The sequence below is a fragment of the Stegodyphus dumicola genome, chromosome 11, assembly GCF_044657685.1.
Source record: "Stegodyphus dumicola isolate Sdum_Otavi_A_Nest chromosome 11, ASM4465768v1".
Lineage (NCBI taxonomy): Eukaryota > Metazoa > Arthropoda > Arachnida > Araneae > Eresidae > Stegodyphus > Stegodyphus dumicola.
This window is the reverse complement of record NC_140778.1, coordinates 40,955,113-40,977,138: the sequence shown is the minus strand read 5'-3', so window position 1 is coordinate 40,977,138 and position 22,026 is coordinate 40,955,113. Positions and strand designations below refer to the sequence as shown.

At 30.6% G+C, this 22,026-nt stretch overlaps 1 protein-coding gene across 2 annotated transcripts in view; it reads right to left on the bottom strand.

Moving 5' to 3' along the window:
• Positions 1 to 8,579, bottom strand: part of LOC118201430 (uncharacterized) — a 185,632-nt gene extending 177,053 nt beyond the window's left edge. Inside the window, exons 1-2 of one of the 2 annotated variants that reach the window (XM_085826621.1) lie at positions 8,296 to 8,579; positions 6,398 to 6,499 (exon numbers count right to left, since the gene is read on the bottom strand). In XM_085826621.1, the coding sequence (XP_085682747.1) occupies positions 6,398 to 6,499; positions 8,296 to 8,494 (301 nt within the window). In that variant the 5' untranslated portion in view covers positions 8,495 to 8,579. The remainder of the gene's footprint in view (positions 1 to 6,397; positions 6,500 to 8,295) is intronic. The other variant, XM_085826620.1, reaches the window with a different exon arrangement.
• Between the last annotated feature and the right edge of the window lie 13,447 nt (positions 8,580 to 22,026).

Below are 22,026 nucleotides of genomic sequence, written 5' to 3'. Positions count from 1 at the left end.
TAATATATGAAAAAAGCATATCAGCTTTGCTCTTCAAGATGTAATATTATACATTCAATAATATATCTTTTGGAAACATTTCAAATTAAGTATATGTTACAAAAAGTAGAAGTTTACTTTCGTATAGGTTCTTAAAATCGGAAAAGAAGTAGCTTAGTAATTTTTACTTCGTGCTTTTATATTTCTTTGATTTCACTGACACATAAAAGAACAGGTGCAAATTTGAGCAGCATAATCCATATTTTTGTTTAAATGCTCTCTCCTCTCCTTTCTCAGAACTAAAGGTTTGTTTATCAGTAATCTCTCCCTTTCCAGCAATTCACGCACAAGGCTGAATCATTCAAAGCATTATTAGGTATCGAAAGATGAATGATATTTTTCCAAGTTTCAGGTAATCTTTGTTAAGGAAATAACTTCGAAGTTCCAATGAAGCATCATACAGAACCCTTTGAAAAATGTCAAAGTATCATAGTAATAGCATAGGTTCGACTATTATGTAATTATTTAAATCCAATAATGAACGTTTACAAAACTGGAATTTCTGTTTAACATCTAAACATATGTGAGCCTCGTGAAAAAGAATAGCTAATTTTATTAAGGATTAGTTCTAAGCTATATAAAGTGTATGACAGTAAGTTCAGAACTTAAAAGATCTGCATACTTATTCTCGAAAATAAATTTCCTCTTTTATTAAAATTTCTTTATCTGTCACTTTTCTGATTTTATTAAAATTTGTTTATTTCCATAACTTCTAAATTCATATAATATTCTAAACTTATAACATATTTATAATTTTGATAAATAATTTTGCTATAAAAACCAATTTTGTCAATATTGATTTCATTATCTTTAAAAGCAGGTAAATCGGAAAACCATTCCAAGAAAAATTAAATGAACTACACGTGATACACCAATAAATTAAATATTATATGAAAATCAAATATAGAGTACTCAGAGAAAAATAAAATAATTATGTTATTAATAAAAGCAAATATTCATGGTACACTACAGTTGAGATTGTTACAATAAATATATGCGGATATACAAAGGAAAAAATGTACATACTAATAAATAAATAATAAACAATAAATGGACGATGAAGAAGATATAACAAAAAATATACAACATACAAAAGTTTTCACAATATTTTTGAGAAAACAAATCAGTTTTCATTATTTTTTAAACAACGAATCAGATTTGTTTTATATACAATGTTAGTGACATGCGCAGATACAAAACTCATTTTGTGAATGAAATCATAAAGATATCAATAGGATAAAATGTAAATTCTGTAATGTAAATGTATTCTATAACGTAAACTCTTAAAGAAAAATGAAATATAGTGCTTAATACATATCTGCTGACAATAGAAATGTAATATACATATACAGAAAATGACTAGATAAGAAGGTAATCTGAGGATCCTCATTTATCCCGCTGGCAGGACAGATAACCAGCGTCTGAGTTTGTAGCCATCCTAATCCATCAGCAGTGGAATCTAAGATCTGCCTAACTCGGGCCGAGGATGACAGACAGGTATACAATACAGATGCCCCAGGCCTTAGCCAAAGACTAATATGCTGCAGATTTATTATTTGTGTAGATTATGTAATACTCTGAGTCGGAAGCCTGCTCAGGTAATTTCAGGATTTCCGGTCAAGACACGAGTGTTTACTATAAGCAAAGACGCTCAAAATGACATTTTATAGAAGACAGACATTAATGCATTGTAACATGTGTACAGTGATTATATTAGTTTATACTATGTATTGAAGCAGTTGATAATGCGTCTACAACGCATTCAAGAAACTCTATAGGAAAACTTTTAATGAGCAATGTTGCCTGAACCAGTTAACATTAGTTAAATAAGCAAGATACTAAATGAATATTGTGAATAAAATCGAATAATTACAGTGATATTGATTAACGAAATAAGAGTACTAACAGTACAATACTACCTGATAATGCAAAAAATAATGATTGTATTTATGCTACATTTGTCAATAGTGTGCAATTTTAAAAGGGGCGGAAAATACATTTTTTATAAAAGCGAGTATAGAATGAAAATACAAAGATAAAAGCAAAGAGGGAAACAATTCAAATAAAATAAATTCATGAGCAATGCTGCTTAAGCCCTGCTTATGTCTAAGCAGGATAAAATTTTGTCTCAATGAGCAGTCTTTTACACACATATCCTAAAATTCGGAAATTACTCGTAAGAAAGACACACTGTTTACGAATAGCTCCAGTTACGTAACGAATATCCCGCAGTTCCTACTGATCTTTGTCAGAATTAGAGTCCATAAATGTATTTCTAGTCTACGTTTTGGCTGTCATGGTTTCAGGCAAATCATCGTACAGAAAACAACGCAAGGCGAAAATTCGTCATGCAAAACATCGTGGCAAAATTAAAGCATCTAGAAATCATCGAACGACGATAGCATCTCAAATATGTATTTTTCAGGGTTTAATGTCGTATATGTGTATACTTCCATAACAACGTGTGAGAGCGAAACGGAATTAATATTTTTATCCTCCATACTTCGCATTGTTTTAATCAAGTAATGGCTTTTTGCTAAAAAAGCAAGAAGGAAACTTAAACATTTAAAAACTGAAAATGAATAGACAGTTAATATTACGCATTGCAGTTAATATATTATTTACACTTGCGCAGATAAGTAGTAAAGGCCATAATTTAATAAATCTCTTTTGCAAAATTGTACTGGTATTTTTTCATGAAAAAAATGTAGTCCTAAAAGATTAAAAAAGGAAATATGAGCAACTTTATAAGGTTACTCAAATTAAAATTTTTTGTCTTTCCCTTTCTTAAACATATTCCTCATTCTTTGATGGTTTTTACTCATTTCTTCCTATAAATAGTTAATGCTTTACTTTTTTCCAAGATATTTTGTAATCTAACTTAAAAACTGCAATGTTTCCGAACAGCTTTATTTTCGGCTATTATGTTTAATAAATGGATGTTTTAGAATTGCATGTTTTCTCCTTGCTTTCTTTTCCCCGCGATATTTTGTTCGACGACGTTTTCACCTTCCGTTATTTTCCACGTGACGTTTCTTTTCGCGATGGTTTTGCTGCGATGTTTTGAGTGGACACCAGTCCTCATTTCCGAAAATCTTGATCGGAGCTTGTAGGGTTATTGAAATGCATTTGTGCAAATTTATTGAATCCAGCACTTCTACCAAAATAAAAATTTTTCTCTTTATAGCCATTATGTGTGGTTAGAATATAGAATATTACTCTGCTATTGTTCAGGAAGGCTTCATCAGATTTTCGCTCTCTCAGTAAGATAGCGTTTACGTCATTTTCTGAAGATCCCCACAGAAGGCTACAGAAGGCTTCTAATATTCCGAGGTATGCCTTGATACACAAGTTAATTCCCAGTTCACATAATGTTATGCCTATGTGTACACTTCGACGATGTAGATGGAAGTTGTTTTCATTGGGCGTACTTTTTCTTTTAGAAAGTAAGTGACTGTATCAGTAAATATAACTAAGTTCTATTGAAAGACAGAGGAGTGAGTAGTACGATGTACATTATGTTGCTGGTATATTTTTACAAGCTTTTATTTTCTTGTTTCGTGATTTTTCACTGTGACAGGATTTTGTCAATGATTTTTATTCTACTTTCTGATAGCTATCGAGTTCAAAGTTGATACACACACTAGTGGTCGAATGAAGATACAATGTGGTGATGCAAGTTTACCAAAATATGCTTTTTAAAGCCTAATTTAAAAGTTAATGTTGAAACGAATTTTCGCACATATCTTCATTTAACGAACAGGAAAAGCGTATAAGAATCTTACTGTTTGCAGTATCTAACAAAGTGGAGAAATACCTCTTGCATTCTTTTAGAACTTTTTTGTTTTCTTCAAGAATTATAACAAATAGCAACAGAGCGATTTTTCTACATTTCTTTAAAAATATGTTACCTTCTCAAGTAGAAGGAGATGGGACCAGTTGTACCGGCCATTGCGGCTAGAAGACATATTACTTTCAAGACAAGGCTATGATGTCATGACTGTAATGGCTTTTTCATATATATATAGACAAATGTCTTCGTAATTATAAACGTAAATGTAATAAAAACATGCAATTTAACATTTAATAGGCTTCTACAATTACAGGGAATAAAAGTCTATTCTACCATTTTTCATTTTTTACGTATTACATGTTTACGTACTTTTTTCTCAGCATTTCATACTAAAAGTCTGATTTTCTTAATTTTGTCGTGGGATGTAATTTTATGTTTTTGGATCGTTTAATAAGCCATTGTCATTCTTAAATTCAGGTACATTTGCAGTAGTTTTATTATCTTCAAGAGTATCAGAATGTTCTATTTTCAGCGAAGTTTTTATTAGCATTTTGTTTTTCATTGCATGTTGATTGACTTTCTCTTTCTTCACTTTGACTAAAGATAAAATGATTATTCTAAACGTGTGGAACCATTATACATCATGAAAAATTAATTATTTAATTGCATTTTTATTGTTAACATGTAGCTGAGACTAAAACGTAAGAAAAGGTTTTCCAAAAAAATGCTTTAATTTTAAATAAATATGATAATTAGTAAAAAAAGCAAAAAAAAAAAAAAAAAAAAAAAATATCATATGGTTAACGGAAGTAGAATATTAAATACCTATTTTTACGGAATTCATCTGAAATTTTATAACACAGTTAATAAATTAATTAATTATTATGAAATACGTCGTTCATACTAATAAATAATTCCTTAAATATATTCCTAATAAGTAATTATTTACATCTAATTAGCAAGCTTTCATTACTTGTGTTATAAAATTGTATATGAATTTTTAAAGAGATTTATTTAATCTCTCGTTTCCATAAAACTGTATGATAAATTACTTTTCTGTTTTGAGTTCATTAGATGTCATATTATTTTCAACTAAACGTATTGTTTAAAAATTTTTTTAAAGCTGTATTTTATTAAGGATAGATGCTGTAGGAACAGAAAATCCTGGAATGAGCCTTTCTTGCTGTAAATTTCTTACTAGTGTCCTGAATTGCAGTTTGTGGAGAGCTACTAGATCTGTGAACTGAAATTTTACAGGTCTGAATCCTTGATGATTTAGAGGAAATATACCTGTGTCAAGCGGCCGTTTTGTTGCTAGGAGTTGTAGTACTGAGAGAAATGAGTATTTAAATTCTGTCAGTACTGATGAGCGAAAGCAGTACTTACGCTGCGTATCTGCGTACTTTAGTTGGTATGCTCTGCTGAACTGTTAGTTCGGTATGGCTTATTTGTGTATGGAATATACATAATCGGCAGAACAAAAGTCCTCGCAGAATGGAAAACCAAAAATTTCTTTGACCACTTTTCTCTACGATTAATATTTTGAACGGAATACGCTAGATTTAAATTGCCTTTATGCGTCCAAAATATACTTACACGGGATATAACCCTAGACATAATGGCATAAGAAACCCTCTGTTTACGCTAACCATTCTAACATTCGTGAAGACAGATTTAGAAGAATGCTATCATATCGACAGAGACTACCAGAGGGTTTCTCTTTTCAATGAATAGCTATAATCTGCATTGCAGACGATATTACGACTGTTGAGTCCCTCTGGTACATATTTATGTTTATGTTTTTATTTATTTAAATGATATATTTGTCTACTAGAACAAAGAAGAATTTTATTCCGTGACGAAGGTCACCCTGGCGCAGCCGCTTTCGGTATGCATGGTATTTTTTATGTGAAAATATCTTTATGTATGAAAAATAAAATTATCGAACCCACAGAACAGATCTTCCATTCAGTATTTATGATTCAACAGCTGGACTGGAAATATATTGCTGATATTGCTGTTGTTGTGACTTATCTCTCTCGTCTGACATCATCAAAACAAGCCCACGAAGTGCATCGTGGAAAGAAGTCAAGAATACGCCTGCCATTGGCAAGAACTTTGGGCACCGTATAGATGAGAGTATGATTATGGCCAGTTTCACTCGAATTTCGAGGGACATCAGCTCGGGGGGGGCGGCTACAAGGATCTCCCACCCATGTTTCCTTACGGCCAAACCACACGAGAAACTTTTCAGATAGCTACATATTTAGAGTGCCCCCATGCCGCAAAGACAGTATAAATTTACAAACATCCATGCCTTTCTCGGGATTCAAACTTGGGCCTCTCGGTATGGTAGTCAGAGTCACTAACCGCTATCCCACTTGGGCGGGACCTTAATGCTAGCAATTACATACAGTTTGGCCTAAGTTAAACAGATATCAAAGCAATTTATAAAGTTTAAGGGGATATTATGAAGGCAAACGGAACTGGGACTTCACACTCGCTTTTGAAATCGGTTTATTTTAGGTTACCTTAATCCGCTAATAAAGAAATCATTGCTCATACCTTTGCACTCTGTTGGTGTATAGTGACTGAATTCCGGCGGGCATTTACAGACGTTTTCACCGTTTTCATTCAGAACGCACTTTCCGTTAATGCATTTGCAATCTAAATGAAGACAAAAGTAATTGTTAGCGTTTTAAGTCATATAAGTATCAGTTCAAAATTTTGAAATAATAAATTGGATAAAAATTAGTTGGTATAAAAATAAAATCAGTTGGAAAGAGAAGGTATATGTTTTTGGCATACGTGAGTTAGAGGTGCATAAATCTCTAGTTACAATGTAAACTATATTAAAATTAAAAATAAAGATATATAGATAAATGCAAATACTCATATTTAAGTATATGAAGAAACCAAAATGTCCAAATCTTATTATGTGTCTTCTAATAGTGGATATGATTAATGGTATCACACACGCACACACATATATTTTTTCTAGGAAATAGCCATAAACAGAAAATTAATAATTAAATTTATCTATCTAGCTATATCTGTCTATCTATCTATCTATCTATCTATATATATATATATATATATATATATATATATATATATCTGTATATGAATTTTTCCCTAGGAAATAATCATAAGTAGAAAATTTAGAATAAAGTACATAAAATATGAATATTAATTTTCTATTTAGGATTATTTCCTAGGCAAGAAAATGTAAAACGTTTGCAGACTGAAATTAGAAAATGTTAATACTTAAGGGGAATGTGTTAAAACTATTAAAATCTTTTAACTAAAAGAAGTTTAAAATTTGTAATGGTATACATTAAAATCGCATATTTCAAAAAAGAAAAAGAATAGCATATGCATAAAAATTATGTAGAACAGTGCATACATTCTTCGAATCCCAAAAAGCTAATGTATAAAATTTGTATTTAAATGAATAATTAATAATTTTCAAACATAAAGTTAATTCCTCCGAAGCAATCATAAATGACATATTTACAAAATGCTTGTATGCACAAAAAGATTATAGATGTATTTATAAATGTGTGTGTATGTATATGCATATTGCGGAAAAATTTACAAAAACACATACATACATATCTACAATAAATACATACATAAAAAAGACAATAAAATATACAGCCTCCTTTTGCTTTAAGAAGAGATTTTTTAAAAAATTTCTTTTTGATTTATTATGATATTCTTCATTGGCACTGTTAAATAAACCATTTTTAAACTAAATATCGACGCGAAACGTTCACAAAAAATAGAACTATGTATTTTGTATTATTCAGTTCAATAACTCAATTCGGTAAGGAAAGGTGCACGTTTCATCTTTTAAAATCAAGAAATACTATGCCCGTAAAACAATAGTTGATTTAGAACCGATATCAATAAAACGTTTATTTTTATTAGAGCTAAGTAACCATATTTTTAATTTTAATTTTTTGTTAATGTGAATATACACATTAAAATGTAAGATCCTATTACTTTAGTAAAGGTAACCCTCATTAGAATGAGTTTCGAAAAGATATTGCTCGTTAATTTTATTATTTTAATTTCAACAGCAATAATATTCTACGAAAATCGTATATCAAATTTTAAAGATTTATAAATCATTCCTCTTCAATGTAATGTTAAAATATAGCAGTTTTCATTTATACGCTTAAAATATATCTAATCACAGTTGGATGTCACATGAAGAAAACGTATTCATACAACTCTCTATGGTAATAAGAGAGATACATCCCGAAATACACATTTTAGAGAAAGCATTAAAAAATTAAATGTTATAATAAAAGTTTAAGGTCGGGATTTGTGTTTCTAAATTAATACTGTAATTAAGAACTCCGATAGCTACTGAAAAATAACTAATCGGAAATATTTGCTATTTAGTTTTTACGCCTGTGATAAAATTTAAAAATTAATCAAGAAATATAACATACTTGCTTGCTGATTTAATTCAGTTGAATTCATCTTACTTTCAGACACTTCCAGATAGTTAGAAATTTCTGAAAACTTTCCTCCAGAATAAGAAATATCACTGTTATCAAATGATTCTGACATTGCTTTTATTTCTTTTGAAGTAACTGCCGTAAGACTAAATATGCCGAAATAAATTGCATTGAAAATAAGCGGAGACATAACTGATTGTTTCACAAATTCTTAAATTTGCTCGAACACTGTAAAGGATTTTTTCTTACTCTTCAACAGCGAAAGATATGTTCAATGCTGTAATCCTCCCTTATATATACATATTGAACATCTTGTACACAAGATAATATTTAAAGATTTCAAACTCTTAATATATTGTTCTCTTATCAAGAAAATAAGTACTTTCTTAAACCTATTGTTTTGTTAAGAGTCCAAAGGACTAATATCAAATAACAAACTTTTAAAAGCGGTTAACCTTGTACCCAGGTTCGAATGGAACTGCTGAGAAGGTTTGGATGTTTGTAAGTGTATTTATAACATATGTATCTGTGTCTTTGTGACGTGAGGCAAATTAAGCTCTCTGCCAGTCGATAGCCCAGAAAAAAAAATTTAACCTGCTATGATGCTACCGGCAGACCAAGCAAACGAGAAAGGAATATTAAATTTCCATTTCTTCTGGTTTCGATGGAGAGAATCGTATTCAAAGTGCTATATTCACTGAGTGTTATTTTAAAACAGACCGAATAAGCATGCAATGCCACTAATAAATATAAAATTTAGTTTCATTGATATGACCGTTCATTTGCATAAATATTTAGTTCCGTATGCAGTCATGAAGAAGCTAAGAAAATCAGTAAAGGAGTCTGAGAATACTTGGAGGAAACTTAATCACTGAACAAAACATAATAGCAAAATCATAACACAGTTTTAGTATCTGGTAACATATTTAAAATTGTGTCCTTTATCAAAAACTAAAAACACATGATTAATTCTCAGTGAATTTCAGAAATCTTATTTTGGCTACAGGAGCAATTTATTAAACCTGGAAAATTGAATAAGTAAATATATTAAAGTAATGTTCATAATGTTTACAGTAAGCATAACTATTCATTTATTTTATACTGTTTGCAATTTATGAAATTTATTTTTGGATTATTTTAATATATACATCTTTTGCAGTACTAATGAAATTTCTGTTGTAACTTAGGCATGTTCGCTTACAACCTGAAACAAATTTTCATTTTAAACATGCAATGGAGGTATTCAATCTCCCTCATTTGATTGTTCAAGATCTTAATCAAGTGCCCTCATAATCAAGTTCCGTTTAATAAAAAATGTAATTGCTTTTGGTACTGCTGTATGTTGTAAAACATACGTAAAATGAAATTCATAAAATAATATTAACTCAGATACGAATAATGGATACAAATCAAACCTACCCACGAAAATGCAGTGAAATTTTGATAAAAGGTTTGCATAAAAACTGCGTCAGAATTTCCTTTCTTAAATGGTACACGGGCCCACCAGCGGCCGAGCGGTAAAGACACTGAACACTGGTAGTTCGGTCCAAGTTGCGAATCCTGCGAACGGGTTGGCTGCATGGGCGTTTTCGTGGTTTTTCCCATGTGTAACGTGCATATGATCCAGTTTCCCTTAGAAAGTCCTCCACGAAGGCATTACTCCCTTCAGGCAGATAGCCCTCGTGTGCTTTGCCATAATTGAATAACTCATTCCAACTTAAATGGTAAACTTTTTTTAACAATAAAATTCCAGTGCAAAGGGAGGAAATGTTTATTATGTGGGGCAAACAGAGAAAAGATGAAGAAGTATTGTTATGAATTTTGTACATAGATAGATGCTTTTAGTGCATTTACATGTGAAATAGTTGTATTTTTCTGCGTAATGTAACATGAAAAATTTAGAGAAAAGCTATGCCGGAAAAATAAGAATACAGGGATAAGTCCATTTAACATTGTGTAAATGGATATCTGTGTAATTTGTGAGGTATCGCAACCCTGACAACGGTTTTGGAGACATATCTTGCCTCCAAATATGACAGGAAATCGCCAAAAGTCACCAAACTTGGCGATCACTTGACGACATTTTTGTCCGCCCCCTGTATCACCATAATAGGTAAATGTAATTGAATAAATGCAATTAATTTGATGTGTAACTGCAACTGCATTTTGCACTCATGTGCTTTCTAGTAATTTCGAGAAAGACAAAGTACTAGAAATACAGTGGTGAAATAAATTAAGAGATTTTGCATATTCTATCGAGCAGCATGAAAAGAACTGAACTGAAGGAAACACCACTGCTTCTAGATAAAAATGCAAATCTTGTACGGAGCCAGGGCAAGGTCATCCAAGAGCCACGACGGCCAGAGAAGATCTGTATTTGTCCATTTTAGCGAGACGTAACAGAGGGGTTACATCTTCTCAGCTCTCTCGAGACCTGCATGTAGTCCCATTTTAGCGTAAACACCGATTCTCGCCGTATTTTCATATTGCCCGGGACCTGCTATCTACCCTCCAATGTCCGCAAAATCAGCAATTATGGCAGTGGCGGTATAATGGTCTGGGCAGGCATCATGTTGGATGGCCGCATACATTTACAGGTCTTTGACAGAGGCTCTGTGACTGGTGTGAGGTTTAGGGAAGAGGTCTTGGAGTCCTACGTTCGCCTTTTCCGGGGTGCAGTGGGTCCCGAGTTCATCTTACAGGACGATAACGCGAAGCCACATAGAGCTCTCCTGGTCGACGAATTTCTCGAGAGTGAGGATATTCGCCGGGTGGATTGGCCAGCCAGGTCTCCAGACCTCAACCCTATACAGCAAGTCCGGGACGCTCTGGGGAAGACAATTGCAACTCGTAAGCCCCCTCCAAGAACCATCCAGGAACTGAAAACAGCATTGCTGAATGAGTGGGACCAACTTTCACAGGCACTGATAAACTACCTTATTTCCAGTATGACATTACGCTGCGAGGCCTGTATGGATGTAAGAGGGGACCATACCCCCTATTAACCCATTTCTTTTGTGTTTTCTGCAACCGCTGTTTCAGACTCCCATGAGTGTTACACACGAATGTTCGTGTCTATTATACCTGTTAAATGTTTATTTTGTTGTCTTATATCAACCTATGTTCACACCAAATTTTATTAAAATCTCTCCAGTAGTTCTGGACATCGTTGATCAAAATGAAAATTCTCTTAATTTATTTCACCACTGTATCTTGGCGGACGGGTGAAGACTCGACTGCGATTCAGTCCACTGCTTGGCGATTTTGTAACTGTAAATTTAATTGCCGTTTGATTGTCTAGCTATTTCATTGGCTGTATGAGATGACGTAGCAATTTCTTTGAAATTTTTACTTGTTAATTTGAGCAGTTAATTCAGTTGCCGTTTGAATGTTCTTATGTAGTTGTTCTCAATCGGGTGTTTTTTTTTTCCTGTCTGTTTTCGCCATTTTTCTGCCTATATTTCGTTAGATGACAAGTCCCTATGGATTTATTTTTGATGCTGAGAGAGGTGAGTGAAAGTACACTGCTCAAAAAAAAAAAAAAAAAAAATGGGACAGTGCTATATCTCTCCTTCTACTGGGGCGATTCACGAAATTCAAATTGCGTTCTTCATGTCTCGAAAGCGCGACTTAGGATATATATTAGATTTACATATAGCACTATTCTAACATAGGTATTTTGACACAAAATCGGACTTTTTCTGAAATAACATACCAATTTTTTTACATGTTTCGATTCTACGACTCAAATTATGCCAGAATACCAAGTTTTATAAAAATCGTACGAGTAGATTTTGAAATATTAGCTCTCAAAATTTTAGCTCCTCAATGTTAATTGAATTTGGCAAATATTTATTTATATCTCTTTTTTTATTAACCTTTTTTGATTTTTTCTCTCACATTTCGAAACTTAGGTTCATTCCAAATAAAATTTACCCATTTTTTGTGTTTTATTTTTTAAATTTCTATTTTTAAATAATTTTTATAAATTTTTCAAAAAAAATTTTTGAATTATAACCTATAAAATTTTTACCATCGTCTTAAAGTAGGTATATTTTTAAGCATATCTGCAAAAAATTAGACTTTTTTATTCAAAATTTTCTAAGATATACACGAATTTACATATTTTCGCGTTTTGAAATTTGGAATCTTTTTTTTTTCAGCGATAATAACGCCAAATGTGGTCTACGGATTTTTGTTACACTGTATTGCCACAGCTATTTTTAACCTTAAATTTCAAGTAAAATTTTACGGAGAATTAATTATATGACATATTTTCCCTCAATGATGCGTAATAAATATTTATTAATACTATATGAAAAGCTATTTTTTTAAATACATTTTTTAATATATTTTTAAATTTCTATCTTTTTTTTTTTTTTTTTTTTTTTTTTTTTATAAGAGTACATTTTTGTAAGAGTAAATTTTTACCTTCGGCGTTTTATCGTCTGCTACTTTACTTCGTTTAAATCGAATTGTCTGAAACTGAGAATTTTTGTTTGATGTTTATTTGAATTTTATGACATTAACTGCACAATTTATTTTTAAACAAAATGATGCTTTTGAAGTGGCTGAAAGAGCGGCTGGTACTATCATCCATATTTCTAAAGCACAGTATATTTTTATAGAAACATAAGATTTAGAATAATCATTTTTATAAAAGTCAAATTATGATATAAATATACAACCCTCTAGAGACTGAATTAATGGAAGTTCAATGGTTATGTAGAAATGATCTGCAGCTACTTAATCGCTGGATAATTCAGCAGATTCCGTGGACAAGTAAGAATAATTATATAAACGACACCCAACATTCTGAATTCAATTAACAACGAGGATACGATGTTTATTAAATGAATTCAAGAAGATTTAAAACCTAAAAAATCAACTCATTTTTTATCCTAACATGTATTTTTGTGCGTAGCGTATTTTCATTATTCTAATTTAAAATTCTAATAATTCTTAAAATTCTAATTTAGAATGTAATTGTCAAGAACTTATTCCTAATCATCAGTAATATAATAAGTAATTATTACGGTTATTAATAAATCCTTCTTATAAAGTAATTGCAAATATTTCAAAAAACTTTCTGTCTGAATGCAAATATTTTTAATTTTATATTAATCAAGATTGCACACGATATTATTTATTTGCACTTCAATTCTTAACGTCAGTTCTAGTAGAAGTTACAAATCAATTATATTTAATTAAGGATTGGATTGGATTATTTAATTAAGGCAAAGCACAAGAGGGCTATCTGCCTAAAGGGAGGGATGCCTTCGTGGAGGAATTTCTAAGGAAAACTGGTTCGTATACACGTTACACATGGGGAAAACCGCGAAAACACCCATGCAACCAGCCTGTTCGCGGGATTCGAACCTCGGACCGAACTACCAGTGATCAGCGTGTTTACCGCTCGGCTGTTTGCGGGCCTTTATGAAATGGAAGGCGATAACTTTATTTAAAATGATTGTCAGAAATACCAAAATGTTTCGAAAAGTTGGATACTTTTTAACATACTTTCAGAATGCTTAAAGAAAAAGAGAAGAAAAATAAATTTTTTCGTAAAATTTAGTATTTGTACTTTTTTAAATTTAAAACTTTTCAATGTTATGATATTTGATTCTTGCGATTTCAAAAATAAAATATTTGACTAAAATATGAATAACATTTTAAGAAACCAAATGTAGGATAAAATTGTGTAAAGCAATGGGCACAATGATAAAACTGTTTAAAGCATTGTATGCAAGTCATCCTAAGTTAAAATGTCGGTTATACATCTCTCTTATTTATATATATCTTTTCTGAACGGAACATTGAAAGGCGTGTAAAACTGTGCTTTACTGTATTTTCTCTTTTAATATAGTATGCAGTTTTCAAACTCATCGTAGTCTGGGTTACAAAGTATTCTTCCGAAAGAAACGCAGTTCAAATAAATAAAATCAAATTCTGGAAAACTGATATTAATAAATATATTTAAAATGCTCAGTTCGAAGGAATAAATAGAAAATATTAAAACAATTATCTGAAGAGACAATGCAACACAAACAATTAAAATAAAAGTATAAAAATTTAAAAATTACCTAAAATAATAACTATGACGAAAAATACATAAAAAAAAACTTCTTGCAAAAAAAAAATAAACGCTGCACCTTTATTTACGCAGTTCGAATAGGTAAATAGAAATTTTTAAAACAGTTATTCGAAGGAAAAAAAAAAAAAAAAAAGGTGCAACTTAAACAATTAAAATGAAATTCGAAAAAGAAAAAATTACTTAAAATAATAAGTTATGATTAAAAATATAATATAAAGAATATTATTTGGAAAAAAGAAACGATAGTGACTTTTTTTCCTCTCACGGGAAAGGAAACTAGGTTGCCATATATTAAGAAGTTCGCCAAGTGAAGTATTCTTGGCGCAAACTGACAAAAATGTGCCAACATAAATTTGTGAATTTCTCCGTAAATTTCGCTCCAAATTTTACAAAATTTCATATTTAGGCGTAATTTGAGTCGTAGAATCGAAATATGTAAAAAAAACTTGGTATGTTATTTCAGAAAAAGTTCGATTTTGTGTCAAAATACCTATGTTAGAATAGTGCAATATATAAATCTAATATATATCCTAAGTCGCGCTTTCGAGACATGAAGAACGCAATTTGAATTTTGTCAATCGGCCCAGTAGATCGGGAGATATAGCACTGTCCCTTTTTTTTTTTTTTTTTTTTTTTTTTTTTTTTTGAGCAGTGTACATCTACATTTATTACTTTATTGGAAGTGCAATGAAACGCGCCGGGATTCAATGGTGTATGTAAGTTATTTGATAGCTATTTTTAGTTTGCTCAAAGTGTGGTGATAATACATGTTTGTATGAGAGAAAGGGAAGTACGAATGGATTTGAATGGCGATGTAGAAAGCAAAGAAAGTAAATGTGCATGATGTTTGTAGGAGTAAAGGAAAAGGCCATTTGAGCCACAGCCATTTGAGTATATGTGATGTTTTGAGTATTACGAGGTGTTGCTTTTTGAAAATGGGGAATGAATCTGTGTAATAGGTGGCATAGAAAGAGGAACGAGGTTATAGTTTCCTTAAAGAGATTGAAAATAGATCAAAGGTGAATTTGGAGAAAGTAATAGTTGAATGGGTGTTGCTAGGATCAACTGTGGTTTGCGACTGCTGGAAGGCATATGGTGGACACAAAAATATAGGTTTTGACCATCTTAGTCCGCACTTCAGGGATACCGAAACAGGTGCTCACACTAATTCCATAGAGGTTACTTAGTCTGGAATCAATTGTCCTTTGCGTCGCTGTACAAACCACGCAGAATGCGAATTTGATTTACATGTAACCGAAATATATGTGGTAAAATTTGCACAACCACTCATTGAGTGATGAATGTTATCGTAACGTTTTAACGGCACTTAAAATATTATCCACTGGAAACGGCAGATAAAACGGAGTAAATTCTCTTAAAGATGTAGGGGGAGGTTAGGGGTTTTCCCTCTGACATAAATTTTAAAAAATATATATAAAAAAACTTTCTATTTTTTCTGAAAAGGGTAAGTAAAATAGATTTTTCTTTCATGGTTCTTTAAATTTTTAAAGTTGTTTATTTTTAATAGTTTGTTATCTTTTCTTTAAAACATTGTGCCATTTTTTAAAAATATTTGCTCTTTCTTCGATGCCATTTTGTTTACATTTTTGCGGAAAGTATCGGAGAGATTACAATTCCAGAGACGTTCCACAGAAATGAACCAAATTGGCAATTTTCGAAAAGTCGCCAAGCAGTGGCTAAAGCATATTTTCACCGACTTAGGAGTAGGAAAAGCTTCGCCTCTTTAACTCGCTTTGCTTTGCTTTGTGTTTAACGTTCATAGCAGTTTGAAATGTCTGTACTGATTGTAGTCTCTGTTACTGTGAACACCTATACGAATACTTCTGTGAAAGCTGCAGAACTCTGAAGTGTTCTTTTGATAAAATAAATTTTAGCAATCTATAATCTGACCTGTGTGCATTCAGTCTATTACGAACCCGTACGCACGCAAAAGCACTATGCGTCTATTAGGTGCCTCCATAAAATAATCACCACCGCTTCTGGACTTAGTAATGGCCAAAGCCTAAAAAATCTAGCGCCGTCATAAAAATATAAGCACTGAATTACACTGAGGATTCTGTGCACTGACACGGATGCCTACTGGTACTAAGTATTCGCATGTAATTTATCTTGTAACGTAATTTCCTTTACTATATAATTTACATACATTAATTATATTACTCAAAGTTTTGGAATGTGTTATGTATTATAAGATTTATTATTATTATTATTAATTTGTTCATGTTTCGTCAATAGCAAATTTCCCCACTGAGATGATGTAGCAAAAGTTGTTCATTCCTTGTTTAAAAATCGTCACTTTTAAGCCTTTACACATTTTACCTCAATTATTGTAATAAATAATATCTTATTCATTAAATATAATTTTGGACAGTGAATTTAACAGCAGATTTATCTACCACAACTCTTCCTTCTTCCTTTATATTTTCTAAATTTTTGTAAATAATATTTTTTTTGTATCTAAGCTTTTCTTAATAACATTTTCATAACTTTCTTTGTTTTTGCTCTAACATCGCAAGTTTAGTGCTTGTTTCTTAAATATTTGATTTTTGTTTTGAAATTTTTGTTTAATCAAATAATGTGTTTGTGAGTATCAATTTCGAGTATTATACTCTAGATCAGGGATATGAAAATCTCAGCCCGCATGCCGCCCAAAGCAAGCATCAGCGCGGTCCAAGAAGCGGATATTATTATTGTATATCAGAATTATATGTTGCATAGGCAATATTATATGCATATATCTTATAACTATACTACTGAACTTAATAATCTACGCTTTTCTCTTTAAGTGCGTATATTTTCATTAGCTATTTATGCATAAAGGGAAATTTGCTCAAAATCCTATATATTTATCTCCAGCGTAGTTGATATAGGGAAGACAGTTATATACAGTAGCTAATCGTTACTGATTGAAAAATACCACAATAAAATTAATTATTTTCGCGAATACGTACTTGTATTATGCGTTTAATGGTACTTTATTTTGTTTGCCGTCCGTAAATACCTTACTAATACGAACGGATGGACAAATATTTGCGTAGTAGGTCTGTTTAAAGAACGAAAAAAAGCTCTTCAAATTTTAAGCTCAGGTAAAATTCAGTCATTTCAGGAAAAACTGCTAAAATAAATTCAAAAAACAAATAAAAAACAACTCATTTCATTTTTCAGAAGCAGGACGTCAGTCTTCTAACATTTAATGGAATTATTCTTTTGAAACTGACTTGTGAATTAATAGATCTCTCTAAAGTTCTAAAAATACACTATAGGCACAAAATAACGTGGAGTATTTTACTCAACTACTTCTCATTCATTTCCATCATTATACGCATTTATTTTATGTTTTCAAGTGCACAACAATAGTGTCGTTTCGTAACCGCAGCTGTGCGCTGATTTCTGTAAATGTGTTTTTCCACTGTCTTAAAAGATGGCAGATAAAGACTTGACATCACTTGAGCATAGAAATAGGATAGATAAGGATAACAAATGAAGAGGGTTTCGTTTTCGTTTGATAAAAGATAAGTTCATCGTTATCATTGTTATTATATTATGTTTAATGACAATATTTTAGACATGCGCCTGGAAAATATGGCGTTGAACTGCTTCATTTCCGATATTTTATTGTTTATTTCGGGATTTTGCAAGGAAAAGAAGAGTTTTACAAAAAGAGTAAACCGACGAACATGTATTATACATCCAAGTAATTTTTCCAGTACATTCGTGAACTTTTGTCAGATTCAGCAACAATACTTCATACAATAAGCAAATATATTCACGTCTATAAATGTTTATTCCTTTATTAAAACCTTCTCATTTAATAGCGAAAAGGATCTTCTACTTAAGATAATTCTAATATTTCAGATTTTTTCATTCCATTTTCTAAGTAACTTCTATAAATTAAATTGTTCCAAAAGAATAAATTGAATTTAAATACAAATTTAATTAATTCTTTGCGCCATTGCTGCAAGGAATGAAATTAAAATTTTAACAAACATGTATATACGTAAAAAAGCAAACTTAAAGTTAAAATAATTTTAAAAAATTAAAGTTAAAATTTAAAAAAATGTGCAAACATATAAAAGATTTAATTTTCGAACTAATCTACAATATCATTTAAATCCCAAATAGTTTAACACTTAATAAAACGAATACGAATCAAGATACTATTGAATACCTAGACCTGCTAATTATTAAACACAACAAAATTAAATTATATGATAAAAGAAGGAATTTCCATTTTTCTACTATTAAGCTAATTAATTGAAACTCTAATACATCTAGAAAAGTAATAGAAAACACGTTTCATAGCCAAATAATAAGAATAAAAAATATATGTACTGAAATAGAAGATTTAAAGGAAGAAATAATAAAGCTAATTAATGTTCAAGTTGATAACCAAGTACCACCAAAATTTATTAATTTATATATTAAAAAGCCGGGCATTAACTTTACTTCATAATTTTTTGGCTCTTTATGGTATGATAACATTACCTTAAACCATAGCTGGAGGGTAATGGAGGATATAGAAGAGTAAAGGAATTATCTTGTAAATTTTTATTGTAAATAAATTTCTAAATATGTATAATAAATCAATACTGGATTCTTTCCTTTTACTAATAAAGGGCCAACTCTTTTCAAAAGTCTCAATTATAGCCCGAATTGAGTGAAGAATTTAATCTTCTTCTAATTTTCTATACTTTAGCCAGTATTTAGTAAAGTTTTGATATACCAGTTGAAATCAAGTTTATTAAAACTTTCAATATTTTCTTTCTTTATATTTAGCTTTTATTAAACATTTAAATTTCTAGGAAATTTCTGGAAAATTTGCTGGAAATTTATGGGAATTTTCTTTTTTAACTTATATTTTCTTTCTTTAAATAAATAAAAAAATGTTTAGGAATTCATTTAAAAAATCTTTTCATAATTTAAATTTTACTTAAAAACATTAGAGGAATTTTTATGACTTTTAAGACTTTTTTAAATTTAAAATTTAAAATTTTTAAATTTAAATTTTAAATTTTACTTTAAAACTTTTCAGTTTTATTTAATTACTTTTTAATTAATTTTTATTTGCAATTTTCACAAAAAAATAATTTTTTCACTTTACGTTATTTGCATTATTTACACAATTTTGCAACAGAACACACATTTAACTTTACAAACAAGTTTACATTTATTAATTCACAATTACTACTTAATTCTACTTTACTTCAATTAGAGTGCTATTTTTATGATATTTGCAGAGCAAACTTACATCTCTTGATTGGCTTAGCTACTGAACTCCCTACCATAAATTGTTGGTTAGTTAAAATTAAAACTTAAATTACATATTTTTTCTTTGATTTTTTCTAGATTTATATTATTTAAATTTTTAATTTTAAAGTTTACAAAAATTTTTAATAAAACAAACTAGCAGCTTGGCACTCAACTTTACTTACTTTAGCGCCATCTATATTATTTGCAGAACACACACTTACATCACTTAGGAAATACTTTTGCAGACCCCAACGCTATATGGTAGGTAAGTTAGAATTAAAACTTACTATTTATTTGCTTTTAAGTATTTTTTGTGTAGTATTTAAGTATTTTCTAGATATGTAATTTTTTAAGTATATATTTGTTTTTTATAAATTATGAATTATTTCTTTTTAATTTTTTTGTATGTTATATCTAGTTCCTTTTTAGTTTCTTTTTGATTTATATGCATATTCGTGTCGGGGAGGTTTCGATAGACAAGGGTTTCTAAAATACATTGGTTCTAAATTAATTTTTCTTAAAATTTAATTTTTCAAAAATTTAATTTAATACTAGACGTTACATTGCTTTTTTCTCAAATTACTTCATTATTGGTATTTTCCTTTTAGACCTTTAATTTTTAATTGTTAATTTCTCAAGGTACCAGTTTATTATTATTTGTTTTTGGACATTCTTAACTATGTATTTACTTTTGGTTTTGACTTTTACCCTTGCCTGCATGAATGACGAAACACGAATTGAATGATTGAAGAGTTAGGTTTGGAGGCAACTTCCCATAGAAAAGTCTGTCTCCTGCCTGCTCAACAATCATTCACTTATGCATTTTTAAAAAAAACTTTTTAGATTAATTTTAATTTGCTAAATTGGTGAATTTATTTTCATGGTTTGGTTTTGCACTTGATTTACTTATGCTATCTGAATTTAAATGATATTGTAGATTAGTTCGAAAATTAAATCTTTTATATGTTTGCAAATTTTTTAAAATTTTAACTTTAAATTTGCTTTTTTACGTATATACATGTTTGTTAAAATTTCTATAAATTTTATATATATATATATATATATATGTATATATTTATATATGAAATGCAGAATCTCATACATTATTTGTGTTGTGCAGCCGGGACAACAGGAATGAGACAATTTTTGGAATATAAAGTGATACGTTTATTTTAGCATCCATCTCAGCGTTCCTTCTGTACCTCGAGGAGAAGCCTTATTTATAGAGATGTGGGCGTCATGGTGCTCATCCAATAAGCGATATTCCAATAAGCGTACTTTAAATTTTTTGTTCTATATTTTTTTTTAATCTTTCATACAAAAACCATACGCAGAATTATTGAATAAACCCGGGTGTTCCATTAGCTGGAACACTGCGCCATTAGCGATCTCATGCTGTTACGAATCAGAATATCTGTGCTTAGGAGAGAACATCCGTTTTTTACGTTTTCTGTTTCCATTGTCTTGGGAGGGGAATGAATTCAAAGAAAGCAGTATTGAGGGGTGAGGTGTGTTTTGTGTTATGAAAGCCTTAATATAGGCATCTCAAATTTTTTGGGAGTATTTTTTTTTTTTTTAGGCTGGAATTTTATTAGTAGCTTGAGTCATCTTTACTTAGACCTGCGCGAATTTTTTGCTGTAGCTTTTTAGTCTCATTCCCGTTTATTTTCAATAATTGTGTAGATATTTTTCGTGTATGTATATATTATGGGCTTATTTTTCTTTATTGTTAATATTAATCGTAGTTAATTATTTTAATCGTAGTTGATTTATGTTTCCATCAAAAAGGTGCGACTTGCTTTGAACAATTTCATGAAGCTAAGAAATAGGAAAATTTGTAAATATTTTTGTATATAGGACTTGTGTATATAGATATTTATCTCATTTATCCGTATATATTCAAGAATATTGTGTATATCCAGGAAACCATGTATACAGCCATAATACAGAGTTTTTTCATTCTTATACAAACGCTTCTACTCATTTTCGTGCTTCACTGTAATGCTCGCTTAGTCGCACTTTTAAAAGCTCTGGCGGCGCAGTGTTCCACCTCATGAAACACCCACAGAATTAAAACGGTAAGTGCAATTTTTACAAAATTTTACCTGTATACTCCTTTAGGACTAAATAGACTGCATACAACTTTTTTGTTGAAATTCCGACGTTAACGTATAGTGCGCCGCAATGGGATAAACAGAAGTGTGACTCATCTGAGAACACGACGTTTCTCCATTCTGTCATCCAAATCGCTCCAGTCCAGCACCATTCTAAATGTTGGCGCCTATGCTGTGGGGTCAATGGCAGTCTTCTTAAAGGACGCCGTGAATGCAGGCCACGTTCAACCAATCGACGGGAAA